Source organism: Colius striatus, chromosome W (genome assembly GCF_028858725.1).
Source record: "Colius striatus isolate bColStr4 chromosome W, bColStr4.1.hap1, whole genome shotgun sequence".
NCBI lineage: Eukaryota > Metazoa > Chordata > Aves > Coliiformes > Coliidae > Colius > Colius striatus.
This window is the reverse complement of record NC_084789.1, coordinates 7,320,143-7,348,110: the sequence shown is the minus strand read 5'-3', so window position 1 is coordinate 7,348,110 and position 27,968 is coordinate 7,320,143. Positions and strand designations below refer to the sequence as shown.

The following is a 27,968-nucleotide window of genomic DNA, read 5'->3' as shown; positions in this document are numbered from 1 at the left end:
AACAACACAGAGTGGCACAATGATGAAGGATACGACTGGCCCTTTAAGACCACCTTCCTCCCACCCCTCCCCTCTTCCTGGGGTCAGGGATCTGATCCTGATATCTTTATCATCTTCCCCTGAGTGGTACAGGGAGACAGGGAATGGGAGGTCCAGTCAATCCATTTCTGATAGCTCCTGCCGCTTTTCTCACCTCAGGGCAGGAGGACTCCTTGTAGGCCCTCCCTGCTCCAGTATGGGGTCCCTCACAGGCCAGGCAGCCCTGCAAGGGCCGCGATGACATTCATTCATCCCAAGGGCTGCAGCTCTTCTCTGCCTCCTGTGTGGGTCTCTGCAGCCTGCAGACACTGTGTCCTGCCCATTTGGGGGCAATCACCCTCTCTGGCACAAGGTCCTCCCAGAGCTTCTGGCAATTATCATTCCTGACATTGCCCTCTGGGGATTGCAGGGGCACAGCCTGCGTTCTTGCTGTGGGCTGCAGGGGGGTCTCCAGTCCGGTGCTCCTCCTTCCTTCCTCCTTCTCTGACTGTGGGGTCTGCATGATTGCCTCCATCTTGTACCACCCTTCTACCCTCTCTTCTGCTGCAGATTTTCCTTCTTAAATAGTGATTGCAAAGATGCCAGATTGGCCTGACTGGACTGGAGGTGGGTCCAACTCAGAGTCAGGGAAAGTTTCAAGAACTTCTTATGGGGACCAGCACTGCAGCCCCCTCCTCTTGTTACCAAGCAAAAAGCATTTCCCCACAAACCCATCAAAGGGTTTACAGTCAGTTCATTACAGATGGTCTCTGCTGCTGCTTCCTGTCAGGAGGAGGCCTCCTCATACTTCCCTGGTACAGTGTGGGGTCCCTCCCACAAGAGAGTCCTTCCCAAACTTCAACATCAGTCCTTCCCATGGGATGCAGTTTTTCATGAGCTGCTCCAGCATGGGTCTTATCCACGGGGGTCACAAAGTTCTACCAGTAAACCTGGTTTGGTGTAGACTCCTTTCTGTCCACAGGTCCTGCCAAGAACTTGCTCCAGTGTGGGCTTCCCATGGAGTCACAGCCTCCTTTGGGCATCCACCCGCTCTGGCGCGGGGTCCTCCATGACTGCAGGGGGACAGCCTGCCTCACCACGGTCCTCACCACAAGTCACAGGGGAATCTCTTCCAGTGCCTGAAGCATCTCCCCCCACCTTCTTCTCTGACTTTGATGTCTGTGAAGATATTGTTCTCACACTTTCAATCCCTTCTGTTGCTGCAGTTTAGCTTCTGCACAACAACTTCTTCCCCTTCTCACATATGTTAATCACAGTGACTTTACCATCATTGCTAATTGGCTCGACCTTGGCTAGCAGTGAGTTAAAGATGTCTGACATTGGTTCTATCAGCTACATGGGGAGCTTTTAGCAGTTTTTTTACAGAAGCCACCCCTTTACCCTCCTGCTACCAAAATTTGGCTATGCAAGCCCATTACAGAGGACCATGTTGAAGCAGATATCTACCCTACAGCTTGTTGAGGACCCCATGCTGGAGCAGGCCCCTGGCAGGAACTGTGGCCAGTGGGGGACCCATACTGGAGCAGAAGAAGAGTGTGAGTAGGAAGGAGCAGAAGAGATGAAGTGTTATGAACTGATCACAACCCCCTTTTCTCCATCCCTCTCCGCTGCTCAGGACAGAGGGGAGAAGGTAGACTTAGGAAAAAGGGGAGATGGGAGAAAGGTGGTTTTAGACCTATTTTTATTTCTCATTATCCTACTGTTAGTGATTGACAAGAAATTAAATTAATTTCACCAAGTTGAGTCTATTTTGCCCATGACGATAATTGCTCTATCTTGATCCGCAAGCTTTTTCATTGTATTTTCTACTCCTGTCCTGTTGAGGAGAGGGAGTGAGAGAGCAACTTTGTGGGCACCTGTCAGGCAGTCAAAATCAACCAATCACAGTAGTTTGTGGGTTTTCTTTAATAACTGTTTTCTCTTTTCCTCTCTAAACAAAACATCTCAACTCAAATGGGAATTATCTCATGGTTGTCTCAGAACTTCCTATTTTACATGTTACATTAAAGAGAAAGGATAATGATAACTTAAGAGTATTTTGAATGTTATATCAATGTTCACTTTGGTGAAAACATGTTGGGAAATGTATCAGTTTGTCTCCAAGGTCTAGATCAGTCAGTATCTCTAGTCTAATCAAACTGACATCTTCATAATGTACCATTTTGCTACTAGCTGCTCCTTGTCTTTCTAAATAGTTACAAGTATATCTGGCATTGCTTCTAATATAGCATTTTAAGGCATTTCATTGTTATGGCTCAGCTGTCATTAAAAATGCTAATGTATCCCAATTATTTGACCCTTCTGTGAGCAACAAACAACGTATAGCTTGAGTTGTGTATGGCTAAATTGAAATCTGATGCTGACAACTTATGAATCTTTATTTCATTGCCTGTCAGATTCATTTTGTGCTGGAACTTGTATGTCAGTGCCTCTGCATGTGTAGTGAATCTGTTCTCTTGTTTTCACAGAATCTCAGAATCTCAAGGGCTGGAAGGGACCTCAAAAGATCATCTAGTCCAACCCCCCTGTCAGAGCAGGACCACTTACAGTAGGTCACACAGGAACTCGTCCAGGTGGGTTTTGAATGTCTCCAGAGAAGGAGACTCCACAACCCATCTGGGCAGCACATTCCAGTGCTCTGTCACCCTCACAGTGAAGACGTTTTTCCTTATGTTTCTCTTATATTCTAGCTTGTACCCCTTGTTCCTTGTCCTATCATTGGACATCACTGAGAACAGCCTGGCTCCATCCTCCTGACACCTGCCCTTTACATATTTGTAAACATTAATGAGATCACCCCTCAGTCTCCTCCAAGCTAACGAGCTCCAGTTCCCTCAGACTTTCATCATAAGGGAGATGTTCCACTCCCTAAATCATCTTTGTGGCCCTGCGCTGAACTCTCTCCAGCAGCTCCCTGTCCTTCTTGAACTAAGTGGCCCAGAATTGGACACAATATTCCAGATGCAGTCTCATGGGGGCAGAGCAGAGGGGGAGGAGAATCTCTCTTGACCTACTAACCATACCCCTTCTAATATACCCCAGGATGCCATTGGCCTTCTTGGCCACAAGGGCACATTGCTGGCTCATGGTCATCCTGCTGTCCACCAAGCTCCCTAGGTCCCTTTCCCCTACACTACTAAGAGTTCATTACCCAACGTGTTCTGGTACATGGGGTTATTTTTTCCCAGATGCAAGACTCTACACTTGCCCTTGTTGAATTTCATTAGATTTTTCCCCTCCCAATTCTCCAGCCTGTCCAAGTCTCGCTGAATAGCAGTATAGCCTTCTGGTGTGTCAGCCACTCCCGCCAGTTTAGTATCATCAGCAAACTTCCTGACAGTGCCCTCTGTTCCCTCATCAAGGTCATTAATGAAGATATTGAACAGTACCAGTCCCAGCACCACCCCCTGAGGGAATCCACTAGATACAGGCCTCCAACTAGACCCTGCCTCATTGATCACAACTCACTACCTGATCATCCATCCCACACTTTCTTAGTTTTGCTGTGAGGATGCTGTGGGAGACTAGCACTATGGTTCAGGACTTCTGGAGAAACCTCTTATTGTGTCTTGCATCTTATTTTGAAGTGACTAATGCCCCGGAGAAAGTTGCCTCTCTACATCTACTTCCTGCTAATAGATTCCAGTGTGTTCTTTAAACAGCTACTGAGATTTCTGGTGTGCATATTGCAAGTTCTATAAAACTCACGAGATTTATTTGCTGCTTAGGTATAATCAGAGAATTCTACTAAATGAATATTCTTCCTTTACAAAAAATATCTGGTTTTTATTTCCCATTCAATAAATGGATATTTGTATAGGTGTGTGTATTATATTTGTGTCGTGATTTGGCCCAGCTAGCAAAAAACCACCACGACAGTCTCTCACTCAGTGCCTCCCCATTCACCCCCACTCTCATTAGCATGGCAGAAGCACCAGCGAAATGGGAGGAAAAAAATAACTAAGATTGTTGTGGATTGAGACAAGAGCAGGGAGGGCTTGCTACCAGTTACGGTTCTGGGCAAAACAGACTCCACTACTTGACTTAGAGAGGAAAGTAGGAATGTTTATTCCACTACCTAAAAGAAACAGAACAGAACAAAAGCAAAAGGGGAGTAGGATGATGAGAAAATTACAACCAGCACTTTAAGATCTACCTCTCCCATCCCTCCTTTCTTCCTGGGCCCAGCTCACTGCTCCCGATATCTCTCCCTCCTCTCCCCTCAACATCTCAGGGGGGCAGGGAATGGGGGATGTGGTCAGTCTCTCACAGATGGGCTCTGCCACTTCTCTCTTCTCAGATAAGGATGACTCCTGGCATTCTTCCTCTGCTCTGATATAAGGTCCCTCCCATGGGACATAGTCCTTAACAAACTTCTCTGCTGTGGGTTCTTCCCAGCAGCTAGGGCTTCTGCTGATACAGGGTCCCTCAGATGGGATGCAGTCCTTAATGAATATCTCTGGTGTGGGTCCTTCCCCATAATTGCAGCTTCTGCAGATACAGGGTCCCTCCCTTGGGACATGGCCTCTTCTGGGCATAATTTTAATGAGCTTCTTTGGTGTGGATTCTTCCCCACAGTTACAACTTCTGTGAATATTGTGTCCCTCCCACGGGACACAGTCTCCTCCGGCCATAGTCACTGTCCCTGTCATGGGGCCTTTAATGAAGAGAATCACTGCCCCTGGTGCGGGGTCATTGGCAAAATGAGTCTCTGCCCCTGATGCAGGGTCTTTAACGAAATGCAAACAAATCACTGCTTCACCAGTCCTTTCTGTAGAATGCAGGGGAGTCTCTGCTCCAACACATCTCCTCCTCTCTTTCCTCACTGACCTTGGGGTCCGCATGATTGCTTCTCTCTCTCTTCCCACTCCTTGCATCACCACCAGTCGGAAAAGAAGAAGGGCTAGAAGAAGGAAAAAAACAGGAAGAAGCCTCCTCTTCTGTTTTTTTCTTAAAAAGTGATTGTGGAGGCGTCTAATTGGCTCAGCCCCGGAAGTGAGTCTGGCTCAGACCTGGGAAGAGTTTCGAACAACTTTTTACAGAAGCCATCTTTACAGCCCCTTCCCACTTACCAGAAATGGCTGTCATGTCAAACTATGACACTTTGCTATTCTCTATTTCTCTGACAAAAATGGCTTTAATTAGTCTACCATTTTGTAGCTTTTTTTTTTATTCTATACTTATTTCATGTGTTATTATATTTTGTCTTACTTGAGCTTTTACTGATTGATGCAGTTTTTGACATTGCTTGACTGCATTATAGTGGGGGAAAACATCTAATGTTTTCCAGAGGATAATTTTTTTTTTTTTTTTGGTTTTTAGCATAATGCCTTTAGCTTTTCATTCTGGTTAATGCTTGGATTCACTCTTTGGTAATCCATGCACATCCATAGTTTTGGCTGATTTCCTGCCTAGTCAAATAACTATGATTATATTTAATTTTTATGCCTGAGTGTTTGCTCTTTGAGGTATACCATTATCCTCTTTAATTATTTTTACCTATTAAAAAATATTTTTACCTATTAAAAATTATGCTTTCCATTGCCTTCAGAAGGGTTCACTTCCTATTTGTCCAGTGGTTCAGTTTTAAGTCATCTCCTAAATATTTCTGGAGAATTACTATAAAAAGCTGTTCTCCTGTGCTATAAAATTAGTGTAGTTCATACAGTTTTTTAAATTGGAGATCTCATTTGCTGTATTGAAACTGCTAAATATATGACTACTCTTCAGTTGCATGGAAACCTGGCTATAAAAAAAGGTTGAGAAAAGAAGTAATCAAGTTCCCTGGTATAGATTTTGATCTATCTGATATAGTCTGCAAACTACTTTGACTGCTAGTTACTAGGTTAATGAAATCTCAAACACCATAAACCAAATTTGTATTCTGTGTCTTTTACTACGTAGTCTAGAAGTCTTAGACCTAAAACTCTTCTTAGACCTACTACTTAGACCTAGGAGTTTTCATTTACTCTTATATATCACACTGCAGATTTTACAGTGTCTGAGAGAAAATGCATTTAAGTAGTAGGTCTAAGAAGAATTTTAGATCTAAGACTACTTTTCGTTTTGAGATTCCATAGGCAGAAAGATCATAGAATGGTAGGGTTTGGAGGGGACCTTTAGTAATCACCTAGTCCAACCCCCCTGCAGAAGCAAGTTCACCTAGATCAGGTCGCATAGGAACATGTCCAGGTGGGTCTTGAAGACCTCCAAGGAAGGAGACTCCACAACCTCCCTGGGCAGCCTGTTCCACTGCTCCGTCACTCTCACAGTGAAATAGTTTTTTCTTATGTTTAAGTTACTATCTACTACAGAAAAGAGGGATGTCCCAACCTCCTGACACCCACCCTTTAGATATTTATAAATGTTAATAAGAGCTCCCCTCAATCTCCTCTTCTCCAGACTAAACAGCCCCAGTTCCCACAGTCTTTCCTCGTATGAAAGATGTTCTATTCCCCTGATCATCTTGGTGGCTCTGCGCTGGAATCTCTCCAGCACTTCCCTGTCCCTCTTGAGCTGAGGAGCCCAGAACTGGACACAGGACTCCAGATGAGGCCTCACCAGGGCAGAGTAGAGGGGGAAAAGAACCTCCTTTGACCTGCTGGCCACAATCTTCTTGATGCATCCCAGGATGCCATTGACCTTCTTGGCCATGAGGACTCATTGCTGGCTCATGGTTAGTTTATTATCAATCAGGACTCCCAGGTCTCTCTCTGCAGAGCTGCTCTTCAGCAGTTCCACCCCCAGCCTGTACTGGTGCATGGGGTTGTTCCTTCCCAGATGCAGGACTCTGCACTTGTCCTTGTTGAACCTCATGAGGTTCCTCTCTGCCCAACTCTCAAGTCGGTCGAGATCCCGCTGAATGGCAGCACAGCCTTCTGGGGAATCAGCCAGTCCTCCCAGTTTGGTGTCATCAGCGAACTTGCTGAGGGTACACCCTGTCCCCTCATCCAGGTCATTGATGAAGATGTTGAACAAGACTGGCCCCAGAACCGATCCCTGTGGAACTCCACAAACCACAGGTCTCCAATTCTGTGCCATTGATCACCACCCTCTGGGCTCTGTCATTCAGCCAGCTCTCAATCCACCTCACTGTCCACTCATCCAAGCCACACTGCCTGAGCTTTCAGTTGAGGATGTTATGGAAGACAGTGTCAAAAGCCTTGCTGAAGTCAAGGTAGATGGCATCCGCTGCTCTCCCCTCATCTAGCCAGCTGGTTATGCACTCATAGAAGGCTATCAGGTTAGTCAAACAGGATTTCCCTTTGGTGAATCCATGTTGACTCCCCCTGATAACCACCTTTTCCTTCATATGTTCAGTGTTAACATTCAGGATGAGTTGTTCCATCACTTTTCCAAGGATGGAGGTGAGACTGACCGGCCTGTAGTTTTCTGGGTCATCCTTCTCGCCCTTTTTGAAGACTGGAGTGACATTGGCCTGTCTCCAGTCTTCAAGCAACTCGTCTGTCAACCATGAATGTTCATAAATGATGGAGAGAGGCTTAGCAATCACATCAGCCAGCTCCCTCAACACTCTAGGATGCATCCCATCAGGACCCATTGACTTATAAGCCTTAAGCTTGGCCAAGAAGTCTTTAACATTTTCCTCTTCCACCCAGGGCAAGTCCTCTGCTGTCCTGGCCATCCTGTTATCCTTGCCGGACTGGGCTTCCCAAGCATCAGCCTTTGCCGTAAGGACTGAAGCAAAGAAGGCATTTAGTACTTCAGCCTTCTCTGCATCCTCAGACACCAGGGCACCCTCAGCGTTTAGCAACGTGCCCACATTCCCCCTCGCCATCCTTCTGCTGCTGATGTACTTGAAAAATGCCTTTTTGCCGTCCTTAACATCCCTGGCTCAATTCTAGATGGTCTCTAGCCTTCCTAGTTGCACCCCTGCATGCCCTGGCAATGTTCCTATACCTTTCCCAAGAAGCCAGCCCCTGTTTCCACCTCTCATAGATGGCTGCTTTCTGCCTGAGTTGTCCCAGCAGATCCTTGCTCATCCATGGAGGCCTCCTACCTCCTTTTCCTCCTTTCCTGCGCATTGGGACATACTGATCCTGGGCTTGGAGGAAGTGGTGCTTGAAGATTGACCAGCTCACATTGGCACTTCTGTCTTCTAGAATCATATCCCATGAGATCCATCCAAGTAGATTTTTGAGAGGTCAAAGTCGGCTTGCCTGAAATCCAGGGTCACAGTCCTGCTTTGTGTTCTGCCTCTTCCACACAGGATCTTGAACTGTACCATCTCATGGTCACTGCAGCCGAGGTTGCCTCCAACCTTCACATCCCCAACCAGACCCTCCTTATTCATCAGTACCAGGTCCAGCAGCACATCCCTCCCCTTGAAGGGAGGGGAAGGCTCTACATTTAACATTTTTGATTACAACAGAGTATAGCTCTACTGATGGAACAAGAAGTTTAGTTTGTCATGTTTTCTTTATTTAATTTGATTTTTAATGTTTAAGAAACTTGGTTACTTTTACTTTTCATCTCCCTTTTTCAGATACGGATTCAAAATTATGCTCTAACCGTAAGGAGATGTGAGGCTGACAATGTGGTTAACACAAATTTATCAAATCACACCTATTCCTTTTGATTTTGCACTTTGCCAGTAGGATCATCTCTATTCACTTTCAGATGTCTTAATTACTAGTTTGACTGAACTTACATAGATGAGTAAAATAAATGTTGGTCTTAAAACTGCATCCCTTGGTGTATTGGATGTAAGTGGCAAGGTGGGAAGAGGTTAGGGATTGCCCTGCACTGAACATAACACTCTTGGCAATGGACCCACCACAGGCCAAAGCTGAACCCATCAGCAAAGTTTGTGGCACCTCTTTAAAAACATATTTAAGAAAGGGCAGAAAACACTGGACAGAGAGAGGAGAGAATGAAAAGAGTGAGAAACAACAGAGGCAACAGCAAGGTCAGACAAAGGAGAAAGAGGTGCTCCATGGTGCTGGAACAGATATTATCTGCAATTTGTGGAGGATCCATTCCAGAGTGGATAGATATTCATAAAGAAACTGCTGCCAGTGGAGAATCCTCAACAGAGCAGAGGAAGAAAAGTGCGAGAAGGAACACGGAGCAGAGAGAAATCACTATGTACTGACTGTAGCCCACCACCCCCATTCCCCCTCTGCAGCTCAGGGTGAGGGTAGAGGAGTCTGGAGTGAAGAAGTGAAGTTTGGGCATGGTGGCAGGGGGAGGAAAGGAGGAAAGGCATTTTTTTTAATGTTTCTTTTTTTTTGTTTCCCACTGATCACAACTGCTGAAAAACTTATCTACACAGGAATGCAGATAAGCAGGCACTTTCTTATGCAGTTCTGGGAAACACAAGGGATAGCTTCGTTGTTAGCTACCATTTTCAAGGTTTTTATACACTTCGAACAAAGAACTATATTTGCCAACAAAAGCATGCATAAAATGTGCATCTCTTAATTTGTCCTTTACCTTGATTGGTTCCTCACTATTATAAAATTTCCAATATCATAGTGATTAGTTAAAAAAAAGATATCAGTCTCTTTGCTTTAGTAACAGCTAAGGTAATCTAACAAATACATATACCAGGGTCTTGTCTGAACAGGTCCCAGGGTCTTGTCTTAACAGGTCCTTATCAGGTGTGGTATGTAACACTTGCAGTTTGATTCTTATGTGATTCAATCGAATACTTACTTAATCATTAGGTGATTGAGCTATTTGCAAGCTAATTGATTAAACTATTATCAAGTGCTTACCAAGTGCTTAACTAGTTATTGTGATGTTAAGTTGCTAACTAAAATAATTGTGTATCTGTAATGCCACTATATATTACTTAGTAATTGCATTTTATTTTAGTTGGCAATAAATGTTCCCCAAGTTGAGTCTGTTTTGCCTGTGACTGTAATTTTTAAGCAATCTCCCTGTTTTTATCTCAAGACACAAGCTGCCTCTTTCCCGTTCTTCCTACTTTGTCTCCCTATTCTGCTGAGGGTGGAGAGTGAGCAAGCAGCTGGGTGGCAGTTTGGCGGTTGGTCAAGGCTAACCCACCATACTTGGTTATTGTTAATGTACTAGGACTCTTCCACTCTGAAACCTTGACATGTAAAATAATGTAGATTTCAATTTCCTCACCATTTATTTTTATAATCTTTTAAAAGTTTAATACTCAAAATACATTGCAAAGTATACAAGAGCCTGAAGGTATCTCCACAAGCATCTTTAAGGTGAATTATAGTTACTAATTTATTCCAAAACTACTTTACCTCATCTGAGTTGCCATGTAATATGTGGGTGATTTTTTTTTTTTTTTTAACAGATACCAAAGATGATGACTAGAAAGATTAAGCTTTGGGACATTAATGTCCATATAACCTGTCATTTATGCAATGGATACCTGATTGATGCCACCACTGTAACAGAATGCTTACATACTTGTAAGTAGGAATATAATGTTGTAAGCTAAAATTGTTTTTCTTCTTGATGCACTAGTTGTTTTAACCATTTTAGTTGAAGTTTAAAGATTGACTGTGTATCAGCCAGAATAATGCAAGCTTTGTTATGCACTTATAATTTTTCAACAAAAATATATTGGTTTGTGACACAAATGAGGAGAACAAACTTGAAACCATATATAGTGAATGGTAATGTATATGTTTAGGAATGTAGTTTTTCGGCTGAATATTAGAAATGTGTCATGCTTCACAGAGATGATTTGATGTTTCAGATTTACTAGAGATAATCTTTCCCACTACATTTGATTTCTAGATTCTGTTCATCAGCTTATATATATTTGCTTTTCTTGTTTTCTTACCATTCCATTTTTTGCTCATTCCCTAATTGTGTAATACTAAGTATTAAAATTAGTCTTGCTAGAGCATCACTTTTTAATTGTTCTAAAATGTTTCTATTTATTTATTTATTGCCAGCCCTGAAACATGCACTAAAAGCAAGTGTTCTCAGTTCACATAGACCATGCCATTTCTCAGGAATGCATTAAGATTAAAGAAATCACTGATTAAGGAAAAGATGTTTAACCTTTTTAAAAAATTAAAAAATATATATATAATTTAGGTGACTTGAACTTTTTTAATTTCTGAAATTTGAGCTGGAGTTTGTTTATAAATTCAGGTCAGATTACAAAAAACATTTAATACTTTACAGAATCAAAGAATCACGGAATGGTAGGGGTTGGAAGGGACCTTTACAGATCATCTAGTCCAACCCCCCTACAGAAGCAGATTCACCTAGATCAGGTAACATAGGAAAGCGTCCAGGCGGGTCTTGAAGACCTCCAAGGAAGGAGACTCCACAACCCCTCTGGGCAGCCGGTGCCACTGATCTGTCATCCTCACAGTGAAATAGTTTCTTATGTTAAAATGGAACTTTTTGTGTTCCAGCTTCGTTCCATTACCCCTTGTCCTGTTACTAGATACCATAGTAAATAGGGATGTCTCAACCTCCTGACACCCACCATTTAGATATTTGTAAATATTAATAAGATCCCCCCCTCAGTCTCCTCTTTTCTAGACTAAACAACCCCAGTTCCCACAGTCTTTCCTCGTATAAAAGATGTTTCAGTCCCCTGATCATCTTGGTGGCCCTGTACTGGACTCTCTCCAGCACTTCCCTGTCCCTCTTGAGCTGAGGAGCCCAGAACTGGACACAGGACTCCAGATGAGGCCTCACCAGGGCAGAGGAGAGGGGGAGAAGAACCTCCCTTGACCTGCTGGCCACACTCTTCTTGATGCATCCCAGGATGTCATTGACCTTCTTGGCCATGAGGGCTCATTGCTGGCTCATGGTTAGTTTATTATCAATCAGGACTCCCAGGTCTCTCTCTTCAGAGATGCTCTCTAGCATCTAACCATCCCATCCACTCATCCAAGCCACACTGCCTGAGTTTTCTGACGAGGATATTATGGGAGACAGTGTCAAAAGCCTTGCTGAAGTCAAGGTAGATGGCATCTGCTGCTCTCCCCTCATCTAGCCAGCTGATTTTGCACTCATAGAAGACTATCAGGTTGGTCAAACAGGATTTCCTCTTGGTGAATCCATGTTGACTCCCCCTGATAACCACCTTTTCCTTCATATGTTTAGTGATGACATTCAGGATCCTGTTCCATTACTTATATGCTCTTTGTTCTTCAACTCTAGGATGTCCTGTCTGTTATACAGGGGTACTTCAGGGGAAGGTTCTTCCTTCTGCCCCGAGCAGAGACAAAGGTCCAGTCTCCTTCATCCTGTGAGCTTCTTGTTTCAGTCCGCTCAAGTTTGAATTCAGACTTATCTTCCCCAATACCATGTGCTCACATTCTTGGATAATGCACTGCCTGTTGAGCTCCTCTTGTAATATAGCTAATTGTTTGAGGAGTTCTTCTAGCTGGGCACACTTGCAGCTATAACATCCACTGCTGCCTTCAGGTGTCAGGGAGACTTCCAGGTGTTGCAGCTCCATTCAACTTGAGATCTGGATATCTATTTCAGTCCTTGGGAGGTCTGTTCTGGGTAGGCTTTCAGAGGCAGTTAGTTGGGGTTATTGTCAGGGATGCAGACTAAGCCTGAAGGCAAGTAGAGCAGGGAGTAACCCAATAACTGACTGTATGCTGCCCTTTTCATGAAACTATTGATATCACTGAATTAATGCTACACTCTTGGTCATCAGTGCTCCCCAGGGGCCAGTTATATGCAGAGTCCTGAGGTTTGAACCTCAGGTCAGGGACCTCCATCACCTCTTTCCCACCCCTCTCACATGAGCAGTTACCTGCTGGCTGTTCCCACCCCAGACATAACCCAAGGGTGTCAGAAACCCACTCAGATATCCCTAGGGACCTCACAAGTTTCTTCAAAGTAAGTCTTGTTTTCTTTTAGTTATTAATGTTCTTGTTATTAGTCTGTAGAAGCTGCTTGGTGAAGTATTTGGAGGAAAACAACACCTGTCCAACATGTCGGATTGTTATACATCAGAGCCATCCATTACAGTATATTGGGTAAGTGTGCAGTATGAAAGGAAAAGCACAACCAATTACTCTCTGGGCTGTACAAACCTCTCAATTACAGCACAATTTCTCTCTACATTTTTAATTTACTTATCAATATTTTAAATATATATAAACTGTGGAGAAAAAATGAGGGAGCATGGACATGGATCCCGGGGTATAATGTTAGGCCTGATGGGGCAAGGCAGTCTGAGTTCTAGTTATATGAATTTAATGCACAATCAAGACCAGAGTCAGAGCCATGGTTAAAGTAGTTGCTGTCACATAGTCAGTGCAGACAGAAGGCCGCTTTCTGCTCCCTCAAGGTCGGGCTGTTTTCAGCTAAAGAGCTAACAGCCCAAGGTGGAAAACAACTTTGGGGGAAAAACAAGATGGGAAAATGTGAGGGAGCTTGCTTATCGCAGAAACCGCAAGTAGGATGAACATAAGAATGTAATCTATTAGCTGCTGTTGCTGAGCTAGCTTTGAAGCTGCTGGATATAAGTTAGAGCCTGCTCTCAATAAAGAGAAGATTTCTGCTATCACTCACATTGAGTTGGACTGATTTCTTCCCACCCAGCTGAGAATCGGACCCTGGGTTGATCGCCGCATGAAGTAGGCTTGGAGCTGGTTTTTCAGGCTTCGAGCCTGGGTGTTTCAGGCTTTGAGCCTGGGTGTTTCAGACTTAGAGTCTGGTTTCAGACTTAAGAGTCTGGTTTCAGGCTTCGAGCCTGGTTTCAGGCTTTGAGCCTGGGTTTTTCAGGCTTCGAGCCTGGTTTCAGGCTTCGAGCCTGGGTTTTTCAGGCTTCGAGCCTGGTTTGCAGACTTCGAGTCTGGTTTTTCAGGCCAAGAGCCGAAAACTTCGCGGCAATAAACTTGATTAGAAGATAGAAGGTGTATAAAAAAGAAGATATTGAGTTCTGCTGTGCATTAGCAATTATTTTTAAGCAAATCTTTTTCTCTTGAATCAGACAAACACAATAGACTTTATTTTTTAATTCCTGAGTGAAGTTTAATGAGATTTAGTCACTTCCTGTTTTGTACGCTTGGATCATAGAGGTTGCACATACGGAACATCAGAACAATGACTGACAGTTGGACAGTGGTTTTCAGTGACTGAGAGGGTGTGTGCAAATACACAGCATTATTGTTGATTTAGTCTTTCAAAGAACTATTTAATTCATAGATGAAGATGAGCATGTTGGTAGCATAAAGTCGGAGTAGTGGCTTCAGCATCTTGAATGGAACAGTCTCTGAAAGATTTGCGCCTACTTCTTTCCATTTTCATACAGAGCTCCCTTACTGTGTGACCTAATGAATGGGATGTTGTATCATAATTTCCTTATTGTTATCTGTTTATTTGTACATTACCTTTCTTTTTCTTCAACAGTTTCCTCTCATTTTAAAAATTTCAAAGGTATCAGTCAAATGTTTATACCACCTGACAAATCCAGAGATTTGTACCATAGCAACTTTCATTGATAGACATGTATTGAGACAGTGTATTCACATTAGCTGCTGCATGTTGTATAGACTCTTGTGTACCTCCATGTAAATTTTCTTTTCATTTTTAGCACTACTTCAAATGTTCATATCTCAGTTCTAGTCCAGCTTTTGAAGAAGTAGCTATAGAGAATTAAATTGGTTCTTTATCCACTTTCACTGAGAATTGTGCATGTCTTATAAAAACTTTCTGAATTTCTCAAAACTGAGTCCCCTTCAGGAGTCAGAAATAAGATAGATTTTTCTTATATCTTCTAAGAATGATGTAGAGAATGTACTATGACAAATATGACAAATCAGTAATGACAAATCCATGCCAGTAGGGAAGAAGAAACAAATGACAATATGTTTGCCCTCTGTAAAGCTACAGAAATACATCCATGTATTGGTTCAGAAGCCTATTTTCAATACTAAGAGAGGCCTGGGAGCATAGAATCATAGACTAATAGAATGGTTTGGGTTGGATAGAACCTTAAAGATCATCTAGTTCCAATCCCCCTGCCATGGGCAGGGACACCTTCCACTAGACCGGGTTGCTCAAAACCCCCTCCAACCTGGCCTTGAACACTCCAGCCCTCTGATCATCTTCATGGCCCTCCTTTGGACTTGCTCCAACAGATCCTTGTCTTTCTTATGTTGGGGGCCCCAGAGCTGAATGCAGTACTCCAGGTGGGGTCTGACAAGAGTGAATGCAGCCTGGGATAAGGTTGGCTTTCTGAGTTGCAAGCACACATATTGCTGGGTCATGTTGAGCTTTTCATCAACACCTTAAAGTCCTCCTCAGGGCTGCTCTCAATCCATTCATCTCTCAGCCTGTATTTGTGTTTGACATTGCCACAACTCATGTGCAGGACCTTGCATTTGGCTTTCTTGAACTTCAAGAAGTTTGCACGGGCACACCTCTCAATCCTGTCAAGGTCCCTCTGGATGGCATCCCTTCCCTCAAGCATGTCAATTGCATCACACAGCTTGATGTTGTCTGCAGACTTGCTGAGGATGATCTCAATCCCATTGTCCGTGTTGCCAACAAAGATGTTAAAAAGCATCAGTCCCAATATTGTCCCCTGAGGAATAGCACTCATCACTGGTCTCCTCTTTGACATTGAGCCATTGACCACAAGTCTTTGAGTGCAACCACCCAGCCAATTGTTTATCCCTGAATGGTCCACCCATCAAACCCATGTTTCTCCAATTTAGAGATAAGGATGTCATGTAGGACAGTGTCAAATGCTTTGTGCAAGTCCGGGTATATGATGTCAGTCACTCACCACTTATCTAGCAACACTGTAACCCTATTGTAGAGGGCCACCAAATTTGTCAGGCATGATTTCCCCTTAGTGAAGCTATGTTGGCTGCCACCAATCACCTTCTTATTTTCCATGTGCCTTAACATAGTTTCCAGGAGGATCTGCTCCATGATCTTGTCAGGCATAGAGGTGAGACTGATTGACCTATAGTTCCCTGGATCTTCCTTTTTTTCCCTTTTTAAAAAATAGTCTCAAATCAAGTAGTTAGAAGTGGATTTCGGACCTGATAGGATGCATCCAAGACTGCTGAGGGAACTGACTGATGTGGTTGCTAAGCCTCTCTCCATCATTTTTGAACATTCATGGAGGACAGGAGAGGTGCCTGAGGACTGCAGGAAGACCAATGTCACTCCAGTCTTCAAAAAGGGCAAGAAGGATGACCCAGGAAACTATAGGCCGGTCAGCCTCACCTCCATCCCTGGAAAATTGATGGAACAACTCATCCTGAATGTTATTACTAAACATATGAAGGAAAAGATGGCTATCAGGAAGAGTTAACACGGATTCATCAAGGGGACATTCTGTTTAACCAAACTAATAGCCTTCTATGAGGGCATAACCGGCTGGCTAGATGAGGGGAGGGCAGCGGATGCCATCTACCTTGACTTCAGCAAGGCTTTTGACACTGTCACCCATGACATCCTCATCAGAAAACTCAGGCAGTGTGGCTTGGATGAGTGGAAGGTGAGGTGGATCGAGAACTGGCTGTATGACAGAAGCCAGAGAGTGGTGATCAATGGCATAGAATCGAGTTGGAAGCCTGTGACCAGTGGAGTTCCACAGGGATCGGATCTGGGGCCAGTATCGTTCAACATCTTCATCAACAACCTGGATGAGGGGACAGAGTGTACCCCCAGCAAGTTCTCTGATGACACCAAACTGGGAAGACTGGCTGATTCCCCAGAAGACTGTGCTGCCATTCAGCGGGATCTTGACCGGCTCGAGAGTTTGGGCAGAGAGGAACCTCACGAGGTTCAATAAGAGCAAGTGCAGAGTCCTGCACATCTGGGGAGAAACATCATGATTGACCCGTTGGAAAGCAGCTCTGCAGAGAGGGATCTGGGAGTCCTGGTTGACAATAAACTAACCATGAGCCAGCAATGTGCCCTTGTGGCCAAGAAGGCCAATGGCATTCTGGGATGCATCAAGAAGAGTGTGGCCAGCAGGTCAAGGGAGGTTCTTCTCCCCCTCTCCTCTGCCCTGGTGAGGCCTCATCTGGAGTCCTGTGTCCAGTGTTGGGCTCCTCAGCTCAAGAGAGACAGGGAACTTCTGGAGAGAGTCCAGCTCAGGGTCACCAGAGTGATGAGGGGACTGGAGTACCCTTCTTATGAGGAAAGGCTGCCCGAACTGGGGCTGTTTAGTCTGGAGAAGAGGAGACTGCGGGGGGATCTCATAAATATTTACAAATATCTAAAAAGTGTATATCAGGAGACTGGAGGCATCATTTCTGTTGTATCTAGTGACAGGACAAGGGGTAATGGAAAGAAGATGTAAGACAAACACTTCCATTGAAAGAAAAGGAAAAACTATTTTACTGTGAGGGTGATGGAGCACTGGAACAGGCTACTCAGGGAGGTTGCGGAGTCTCCTTCTCTGAATGTCTTCAAAACCTGCCTGCTCACATTCCTGTGTGATCTGATCTAGGTGGACCTGATTTGGCGGGGATGGAGGGGGGGGTCATCATCACTATATAATCCTTTTCAACCCCTACCATTCTATGATTGTATGATTTGACAGTTGTTTGTGGACACTGAATGCACAGTATTATGTACTTTCAAAAATTGATCCTCTTATTCAATCTAGTATTCTGCTGCTTTGAAAAGTGAACATGCTCTCCTAAAGAAGTATTTTCCTTAGCTAGTTACAAAATATTGCCCCTTTAAGATCAAACAGATGCCCTTTGTCCAACCTGCTTTTGGAAATCTGTGGTTTCTTCAGTAGAGTATTAATAGGAAGGAACTTGGCCTTAGTTACAAGAATCTGTGATCTAATTAATTCCCATTCATCTTGGGAATAGTTGAAACAAACGTATCTCATGTTTCATCATTAAGAATGCTGTTAAATTCTCACCTCTGCTCTAATGCTAGTGGCTAAAATAATTCATTTAGATTGAAACATTTTTGGAGATGTTCCTGCAGTCTGTAAATGACATTTAAAAATCCTAACCTGAGAGTCCAAGCTGGAGTTTGATATTGTAAACTCTTCTGGGGTTAATGTCCTGGTAGCATCTGAGGCTGACATTTTAGCTTGTATTGGATTTTATTTATAGTTTGAAAGTCAGGGTAATCTTCTGGTCCTTTCAGGCAATTACTTTGTTTAGAGTAATCCAGGAAAGGGCAGATTATAGTTAAACTTTGGTTGAAAACATCAGTGTTTAGAATCTTAGTCAATCCTGCTTCCCCAATATTTCCTTCCTCATGTTCTAGATCATTCTGTCTTTTTTTTTTCCCCCACCCTTTTCAGCTAGATGGGATTCTGAGCTACATGATGTTGCTCTTGGATAAAATGCTGGTTTATAAGAGAAAAAAAAATTCTTTTTCTCTTCTTTTTTCCCCTATAGGCTTTTTTTCCTCATTTATTTAAAAAAGCCCAGTGTGCTTAACTAAACAGTCTATTAAGACATTAATTAAAAGGGATAAGAAACAGTCTAATTTATAGAAACAGAAAAGTGTCTAGAAACAGAAAATTTTAAAATATTTTTGTCAATATTTTCAAGGAATTTTGAGTTATGTTACTGATACACATGTGGGTATATGGCATCTCTCACAGGATGCTACCCTTTGCCTCATAAAGACCATCCTTCCTAACATCCTTCCTAGCATCCTTCCTAGCATTTCTGTTAAACTTTTGTGAGTTTAGGTTTTGTCAGTTTTTGTCTTAGCCTGAACCTTATCTGCATTTCTGCATTCCTTTCTTGTTATCTCATCTTTGATATTTCAGATATATTTTTTTATTTCTTACAAGACCTCAGAGATTTGTAGAGTCGATTTAATACTGAATCTCTTTAAGATAAATGTTTTGAATCAAGATGACTAATTTAAACCTTCAATTTTTCTTTTTTTTTCCTGCTAGTCATGATAGAACAATGCAAGATATTGTTTACAAACTTGTTCCAGGCCTCCAAGAAGGTAAGTTTTCTGGTATGACCTATTTTTACTGAATGTTATATTTACATTAACAAAAGGAGGAAGTGAGGAAAAATGTTCATGGAGGGATGAAAAATATCCTCTTCACTTCTTCCAGTTCTAGCACTAGTTTTCCTCTATACTTCAGTGCTTTTTTTAATTTTAGACTTATATGAGCAGTGTTACTGAAAAAACTTTGGAAATGAAAAAATTGGTGTTATTTCAGGGAAAAGTCGCATACATTTTTTCATGTTGGAATTCTATAATTCACACACATTTTTCTTTCATAAACTGTACATATTCATATATTTTTCACAGCTTTGCAGAGTTTTCAGAGATAAAATACTATTGTAGCATAACTTTTACTTTCAGTAATTTTTTTTCTTCTAAGATGTACTTAAATTGGTTGCAAGCAGGTACCTTCGCATTTGTGTTTTTATAATCTACTTAGATAATGAATCTGTAGAACTAAAGGAATGCTTTATAGTAATTGTTCAGTATTATTTTTCAGTGATATGTTGCTACTTTTATTTAAGTAGAATATTTCAATCCAATTAAGCTGTCAAGTGAGGACATTATTGAATATTTATAAGCAAGTTTAGTTAAAGAGATTATTTTAAAATTCTTTCTAGGATATTGAAAATCAGAAATGTGGATAAAAATTCAAACAAAATATTTTGACAGAAATATTGAAGGGGAAAATCATAAAGTATGATATAGTATTTAAAATTTATTTTCAATATAATAACAAAATAATAGAATCATAGAATCATAGAATGGTCCACCTAGATCAGGTCACACAGGAACGCATCTAGGCGGGTTTTGAAGATCTCCAGAGAAGGAGACTCCACAACCTCCCTGGGCAGCCTGTGCCACTGCTCCATCACCCTCATAGTAAAATAGTTTTTCCTTATGTTTAAGTGGAACTTTTTGTGTTCCACCTTCATCCCATTACCCCTTGTCCTGTTGCTAGATACAATAGAAAAAAAGGATGTCCTAACCTCTTGCATCCACCATTTATATACTTGTAAATACTGAGATCCCCCGCAGTCTCCTTTTCTCTAGACTAAACAACCACAGTTCCTGCAGCTTTTCCTCATAAGGAAGATGCTCCAGTCCCCTGATCACCTTAGTGACTCTGCGCTGGACTCTCTCCAGAAGTTCCCTGTCCCTCTTGAGCTGAGGAGCCCAACACTGGACACAATAATCCAGATGAGGTCTCACCAGGGCAGAGTAGAGGAGGAGAAGAACCTCCCCTGACCTGCTGGCTACACTCTTCTTGATGCATCCCAGAGTGCCATTGGCCTTCTTGGCCACAAAGGCACATTTCTGACTCATGTTCAGTTTATTATCAATCAGGACTCCCAGGTCTCTCTCTGCAGAGCTGCTCTCCAGCAGGTCACCCCTCAGCCTGTACTGGTGCATGGGGTTGTTCCTTCCCAGATGCAGGATTCTGCACTTGCTCTTATTGAACCTCATAAGGTTCTTTGCCCAACTCTCAAGCCAGTCAAGATCCCGTTGAATGGCAGCACAGCCTTCTGGTTAATAGTGTAATATTAGCTCTGCCAGTGGCTTGGTAGTATTCTGCCTCTCAAGAAGAAGATCTGTGGTAAATTGATTATGGGAGCAAGAGTAGAGAAGTAGCAAAAAATGCTAATATCACTTCCAGTCTGACAAACTTATTTTACAAAACGGAGGAGGGTTTTGGAACGCCTTGATAAATATTGTGCTAGAACATTATTACATGACTAATATTTACAATTTTAAACAGCGGAAATGAAAAAGCAGAGGGAATTCTATCACAAACTGGGTATGGAAGTACCAGGGGACATCAAAGGAGAGACATGCTCTGCAAAGCAGCATCTAGATTCACATCGCAATGGTAAATGGTCTTATGTTTATTCTGCCTTGGGGTGGGGGCACAGAAGGCCATTAAGATGCTGAAACGATCTGTCAGAGGTAGGTGTCTAGCTAATATTTATCAACACTCACAATTGTTGTATCATATTGTACAAGGTTTACTTGTGCTTATATATTGGACTATATACAAGAACTCACTGCTTTGAACTCACCATCTAAATGCAGTATTGTTTTATATTACACTTGTTTATAGAATGTGTTCTTTTAGCTGGCTGTAATGTGTTCCTGGTGAAGATCTTTGATAGTATCTGTGTGGGTACCGTGTAATAAGAAAAAGGCAATTTTTATCCCAATTCTGAATTGCATTAACTTCAGAAACTGCTAATGTTAAGTGTAATTTTGTGATGGAAATGCTGTGGTGGTTATACTTAAAATGTGTATGTGTGTGTATTTGTCCAAGGGCCAAAGAATTCTCAAATTTGTGACTGTCAGGAGAGCTTATCAGTTTTACAGAATAGTGAATGAGCTGTAACAAATTTGTAACAAGGTGTTTTGAACTGATTTTCTGGGAAGCTTTGGATTAATGTCCACATCTCCGCTACCAAGAATAAAACTGTTTTCCATCTTTTTTCTTGGTTAGAAGAGAAGCTGATAATACCCTGACAAGCTTAATTACTTTAAAAAACCCAAACTCAAACAAAAAAAACCCCACAATTGCTCTTATAGTCTTGACTTTGTTTCAGGATTACCTATCATCTGATAAGTCTAATTTAATTATTGTAATGCTCTGCTTTCTTCTGAAAGGTGAAACTAAACCAGATGAATATTCAAATAAAGAAACTTCTGAAGAAAAACAGGAAGATAATGACTATCATCGAAGTGATGAACAGGTGAGTTTACTTCTGGGCATTTCTTAGTTGTATTTTGCATTTCCACTTTAAATTATTCTTTTTTTTTGATAAACTTTTTTTCCCTCTGACAGGGACAAGATATATTGTTCTCCCATGCTTTTGTATAAACTTGAGCTTCATCTTTTTAATTTGGTAGCTGTGGAGAAGTTTAGCTTTGAGAATTTCATTAAGGTTTAATAGTTATAACTATTTCTGAGTTTCCTGATTTTTTTCTAAACTCTGTATTGGCCTTCATCTCAACTAGATAAACAGAAAACCCATTTGACTATGAAACTTGCTATCAGAATACACAAGTCACTACTTTCATCTTTCCCTGCTAAATTAAATTTGGATTAATTTTTCATTAAATTATAGTGCAATTATAGTATTCAGATGGATTGAGCTTTGTACCAGATCATTTAAATGCACAGAATAAAACTTATCCTAAAGAGCTTAGACTAAATAATGAAAAAAGATGACTGAGAAGAGGGAATTGAAGCACAGAGATCAAAAGACCTTTTTTTCCAATATAGTCTTTTGAATTTCAAAAATTTGTTATATCATTTACATCAGTAAATTTAAAGTTTAAAATATTAATTGAAAACATGCCTTAGATATTAAACTGTGTTACTGGATTCAGGGTTAAGATTAGAAACAAGTCATTAAAAAGTGTTAATGCTTTTGTCAGTGAGCAGCAAGGGCAGGCTGCTTCACTATAGCGGCAGGCAAGCCAGGAGCCAAGTGACAGCAAGGCAGACAGGGCACTCACCTCACCAACAAGGGTTGCAGTCCCACAATACCAGAATAAGGAGAGCATAGCAGCTCTGATGATAGTGACCAGATTCAGCCATAGTCCATTGATCACCAAGTAAACCTTTAGTGATGTCAGGTCCAAGGTTAAGCCAGAAAGTGAAATCTGCAAGTTGAAGTCAGGTCCAGAAACAACAGTAACTGAGGTAATACACAGTCCGGTGATCACCAAGCCAGGTCCATAGTAATGAGATAGGTCCAAGGTCAAGCCAGGAAGTCTAATCTATGTGTCAGGATGTAGGCCAGACATGGGTATGGCTGCAACAGCTCATGCAGGGGGACCAACCAAGGAAGGGAGCTTCAGCTCAAATGATGCTGCTAAGTGAAGCAGAGTGAGCTCACACTGAAAATTCTTCAAGCTTTTTCTCAAATAGCTCTTTCTTCACAACAGTTTCATGGTCATACAGCTGCTTATCAAAATCATCCCTGAGCTCAGGCAACCAAACTCCCAGGGGGGAGGGGAATGAGCTCAGAGTCCTGACAGGTTTTCATATTAGATATATTGCTTTGGTCTTGATCTAGGCTTCTTCTGAACTAATTGTAACCTCTCCAGTTAGAATAAAGCTTTGGAACAAGGCAGTCCTAAAGTTCTGCCTTGAACTTTTATCCAGATCCCTTTTGAGTGGAATGGTGCTTAACGGTAAGCTGATGAAATACTAGACAACCTTTTTTTTTTAATGATACTGAATGTATTTTGCATTAAAGAATAATGTTATTCTCCATTTTCACGTTTTTGTTGGACTAATAAATACTGCATGTGAAATGCATAATGGTGACTGCAGAAAATTCTGTCAACTAGCCTTGACTGTGTTTGCTTTTTCCTGAAGGTAAGCATCTGCTTGGAATGCAATAGCAGCAAATTACGTGGATTGAAACGAAAATGGATCCGCTGCTCGGCACAAGCAACAGTCTTGCATCTAAAGAAGTTCATTGCTAAAAAACTTAATCTTTCTTCTTTTAATGAGGTAATGTTTTAATGTCTAAAAATTATTTTGCAAATTAGTCTTATGGATTATTTTCAAAACAGTGTCTTTCCTTCCAACCAGATTAAAAAAAAAAGTGCATACTATTTCCTACTATAAAGGAACAGTAAATGGCTATTTAAGTTCAGGAGCTGAATGCAGACAAATAGGTTTTTCTCCAGATTTACCTCTCCTCCTTTTCATTTAAGGATACTGGTCATCTTCCCTTTTTTTCTCCCCCTTTCATACAATGGAGATCTAGCTCTTGCTGGTTCTTAGCTTATACAAAGTTGGCAGTGAAGCTTAGTATGTTGTTCCACAACAAGTTTTAAAACATACTAAAAAGGTTTGGATGTAAGTTTTCCATCCTGTGTTAAAACTGACTCCTGAAAGATAGTTTTTTTGGTGCCTTATTGTGGTTTAAGCACAGCTGGCAACAAAGCACCATGCAGTCATTCACTAATGCCCTACACACACCCCCATCCCCTGTGGTAGGATGGCGGTGAACCCAGCAAGATGGGAGGAGAAAAGATAACTAAGGGCCTTGTGGATAGAGACAAGGGCAGGGAGGGCTTGCTTGCCATTGTTCCAGGCAAAACAGACTCAACTACTGAACTTAAGGAAGAAAACAAGATCAGTTTAATCCACTAACAAGTTGAAACAGAACAGACAGAAAGCCAAACCAGAGCAGGATGATGAGAAAAATACAACCAACACAACCTCTGTTCCCTATTTGTTGGTATTAGTCACAGTTCCCCTCCATCAGTTCCTCCTGTGAGACTGTGCTGTACAATCCAATCTGAGTCTCAAAAACTGCCATCTCTCTGTCTTGAAAACTTCCAAGATCTCCTTCCCCCACCTCTCCTTTCTTCCCGGTCTCAGCTACCTGCTCCTGATATCTCTACCTCATTCCCACTGAGCAGCGCAGGGGGGGCAGGGAATGAGCATTGCAGTCAGTTCCTCATAGATGGTCTCTGCTGCTTCTTCCCTCTCAGAGGAGGACTCTTCGCATTCTTCCCCTGCTCCAATGTGGAGTCCCTCCCACAGGATACAGTCTGCCATCTCACCATAGGATACAGAGAACTCTGCTCCAGCACATCTCCTCCTCTCTTCCCTCACTGACCCTGGAGTCTGCATGGTTGCTTCTGTCATCCAACTCCTTCCACCACCTCCAATCCCTCCTCTTCCAGCTTCTTCTTAAAAACTGATTGCAGAGGCACCCAATTGGTTCAGCTTCAGAGATGGGTCCAACTTAGAGATGGGGAAAGTTTTGAGCAACTTCTTACAGGGGCTACCATTTAATTCACTCCTTCATTACCAGAAATGGCTCCACACAATCCCAACATGTGGCTTTAAATGAAGGGATATGCTGCCCTAGCAGAGATTTTTCACTCAATGCAGAGAATGGATTACAACACTTGAACACTACTGAAAGACTGAAATAATGGAAAGCTTGCTTGCTTTCTTCTGCTTTTCTACTCTGAGTTAAACTTAGTCTTGTGTAGTATCTGCTGGTGCCATCTTCCCTGCCCAGAGTACATAATTGGACTGTTTGTGGAAAGAAATGGTGGAGAGTAAGGGAAGAAAGAGACTTTTCTATCCTCTACAAGTTCTGTCATTTCAAATGCTAAAACTAGAACACATAACGGCAGACGTATAATCATAGCCTCTGTTGCCTCTTTGTTGGTATTAGTCACAGTTCTCCTTCATCCAGTCTGACTCTCAAAAACTGCCACCTCTCAGTCTTGAAAACTTCCAAGGATAGTAATGCCATGACCTCTTTTGGAACTTGTTCTGGTGCTTAATTATCCTTGTAGAGATTTTTTTTTTTTCCTCCTTGAATTCAGTCAGCACTTTCTCTGTTTCCATTGATGACCATTGTCTTTCATTCTCCCACCATACACCTCAGTAAAGAGCCTAGCTTACTCTGCCAAGATGATGAGCACTCGCTTGAGAGCTAAAGCTCCACAAGGAGAATGCCCTGGAGAAGACTGATGCATTCACTCAGATAGAGATGGGTAGCAAGGATGTCTCAGTACAGGGGGGTTGCAGTGGGTGTCCAGACATATCTCCTACTAAGGTAAGTATCTGTGAAAGGTGTCTACAAGTCCAGGAGCTGAAGTGTCAGGTGAAAGAGTTGCAAGAAACCATCAGTAGACTCTGTAGTATTAGAGGAACAGAGATGGAGATTGGTAGCTGGTTCCAAAATCATGTACCTGTACCAGACACTGCTGAAAAAGAAACACCTTGCAACCTGATGACCTGAAAAAGCAGGACTCTGCTTCATAATCCATCCTCCAGTGTCCTAATAAAAAATAAATGCGAAGTCTTAACAACAGTTGATACACATGAGCAAGGACAGTAAGGGGGAACCTCAGTAACTACTCCATCAGCAACAGGCAGCGAGCACTGTAAAAAGAAGCAACAGGTGCTCATAGCGAGTGACTCTATGCTAAAAGGCAGCGGAGAGATCAATTTGTCGATCAGACAAGGAATTGAGTGAGGTGTGCTGTCTACCGGGAGCCAAGATCCGAGATGTTGCTGAGAGAGTGCCACGTTGTGTCAGGGATGCGGGCTACTGTTGTCTGCTGCTCTTCCATGTGGGTGTTGATTCAAAGTCGGAGCTTCCAAACCCCCTTGTTTTCTAACATTTCTCACTGAAAGTGGGAAGTTAGGTGCAGCTGGGAAAGGATTCTGAAATAAAGACTCAATAACAATGGAGTTGTTATTAAGCAGGTATTCTTTAATGCAGCACTGGATGCACGGGAGATCCTTCCACCTAATGTGCATGCCATATGGAACAAGCTGAGAAGTATATATACAGAAGATATATGATTATGCATTATATTCCTGAGAAGCAGTTTACATATTCATTAGTTTTCTGAGAAATCAGTTACATGTGTCCACCTAGTCCCACATGCCAAGTCTATTAGGATCTTCTGGTGGTCGTTTACTTCATCCTTGAGTCTTCTTTACTGTGTTCTTTGGTCCACTTCTGATAGAACTGGTTCTTGCAAGCTTATCTGCCATTTGAACATCTGTCTTCTTTGGTATTCAAGGACCCTTGCATTCTGCTCTCTAAAACTTCAGATAAGCTTACACAAAAGGTTTCACTCACATCTTACAAGTTAACTAACTAGGATTAGAGTTTCCTTAATGCTTTCTTTTACTGTCAATGATGCAATGAGCCACAATCAAAATCAAGGAAGATGATAAAACCCTGGGGGAACAAGTGAAAGACAGTGGAGCCCAAATTATCTTTTCCTCCATCTAGCTCCTCAGAGGAAAGGGATTGGACAAAAATAGACAAATTATGCAAGTTAACTTCTGGCTACAAGGTTGGTGCTGTCTAGAAGGTTTCATTTTTTATGACAATGGGACCTCCTTTGATGACTGTAATCTGATAGGGCAGGATGGAATACCTCTGTCTCACAGGGGCACCTGAATCTTTGGGAATAGGCTGTCCAACTTGGTTAAAAGGGAGGGGAAGTGACGAGATCTGCCAGGAGCTATCAGCTCTCACGAGGGGGCAGTCCTGCCAGGAGGTGGAGCCAAGGACACCGTGGAGGATTTAAATGGTCCCCAGGGAGCTTGAGTGACCAGAAGGGGCAAACAAGGTGTGGCGTGGCAGTTTGAGCAGGAGAGACGGGCAGGGAACAACATACAACTTGGGAGAACGTCCCAGACATAAGCTGACAAGATGGCAAGCACTTGCCTGAGAGCTAAAGACAGGGTCCAGAAGGAGAATACCCTGGACAAGATTGATGCATTCACCCATATGGAGCTGGGTAGCAAGGATGCTTCAGTGCAGACGTACTGCATGGGGTGTTTAGGCACCATCTCCTACAAAGAGAAGTATGTGCAATAGGTGCCTGCAAGTAAAAGAGCTGCAGCATCAGGTGAAAGAGCTGCAAGAAACCATTAGTAGATTCTGTAGTATTAGAGGAGCAGAGGTGGAGGTTGATAGATGGTTCCACAATCAGGTACCAGCCATCACTGAAAAAGAAATGCCTTGGACCCTGTTGATCCAAAAAAGTAGGGCTCTACTTCATAATCCTCCCTCCAGTATCCCTATCAAAAATAAATATGAAGCGTTAACAATGGTGGATATAGACAAGCAAGGTCCAGATGGGGAAACCTCACTGACCTCCGATCATTAACCACTCTACCAGTAACAGGCAGTGGGTGCCATAAAAAGAAGTAATGGGTGCTCGTTGTGGGTGACACTGTTAAAAGGCACCAAGAGACCTATTTCTCGATTGGGTAAGGAGTACTGAGAGGTGTGCTGCCTGCCAGGAGCCAAGATCCAAAGTGTGGCTGAAAGAGTGCCATGTCATGTCAGGGATGCGGGCTACCTATCCCTACTCTTCCATGTGGCTATGAACAAGGTAATGAGTTGAAATGGTACCAGAATCAAAGAGGATTATAAAACCCTGGAAGAATAAGTGAAGGGTAGTGGGGCACAAATTATCTTTTCTTACATCTTGCCCGTCATAGGAAATGAGGCAGTCAA

The 27,968-nt window shown here is 42.4% G+C and overlaps 1 protein-coding gene across 7 annotated transcripts in view; it reads left to right on the top strand.

The window, feature by feature from the left end:
- The window catches only part of LOC133628615 (polycomb group RING finger protein 3-like), a 164,717-nt gene that overhangs the window by 101,077 nt on the left and 35,672 nt on the right, over positions 1-27,968 (top strand). For 5 of the 7 annotated variants that reach the window (XM_062017017.1, XM_062017021.1, XM_062017015.1 and 2 more), the window contains 7 exons: positions 2,508-2,612; positions 10,340-10,457; positions 12,914-13,010; positions 18,881-18,936; positions 20,705-20,815; positions 21,598-21,683; positions 23,321-23,458. In XM_062017017.1, coding sequence (XP_061873001.1) covers positions 10,349-10,457; positions 12,914-13,010; positions 18,881-18,936; positions 20,705-20,815; positions 21,598-21,683; positions 23,321-23,458 — 597 coding nt within the window. In that variant the 5' untranslated portion in view covers positions 2,508-2,612; positions 10,340-10,348. The remainder of the gene's footprint in view (positions 1-2,507; positions 2,613-10,339; positions 10,458-12,913; positions 13,011-18,880; positions 18,937-20,704; positions 20,816-21,597; positions 21,684-23,320; positions 23,459-27,968) is intronic. The other 2 variants (XM_062017019.1, XM_062017022.1) reach the window with 2 other exon arrangements.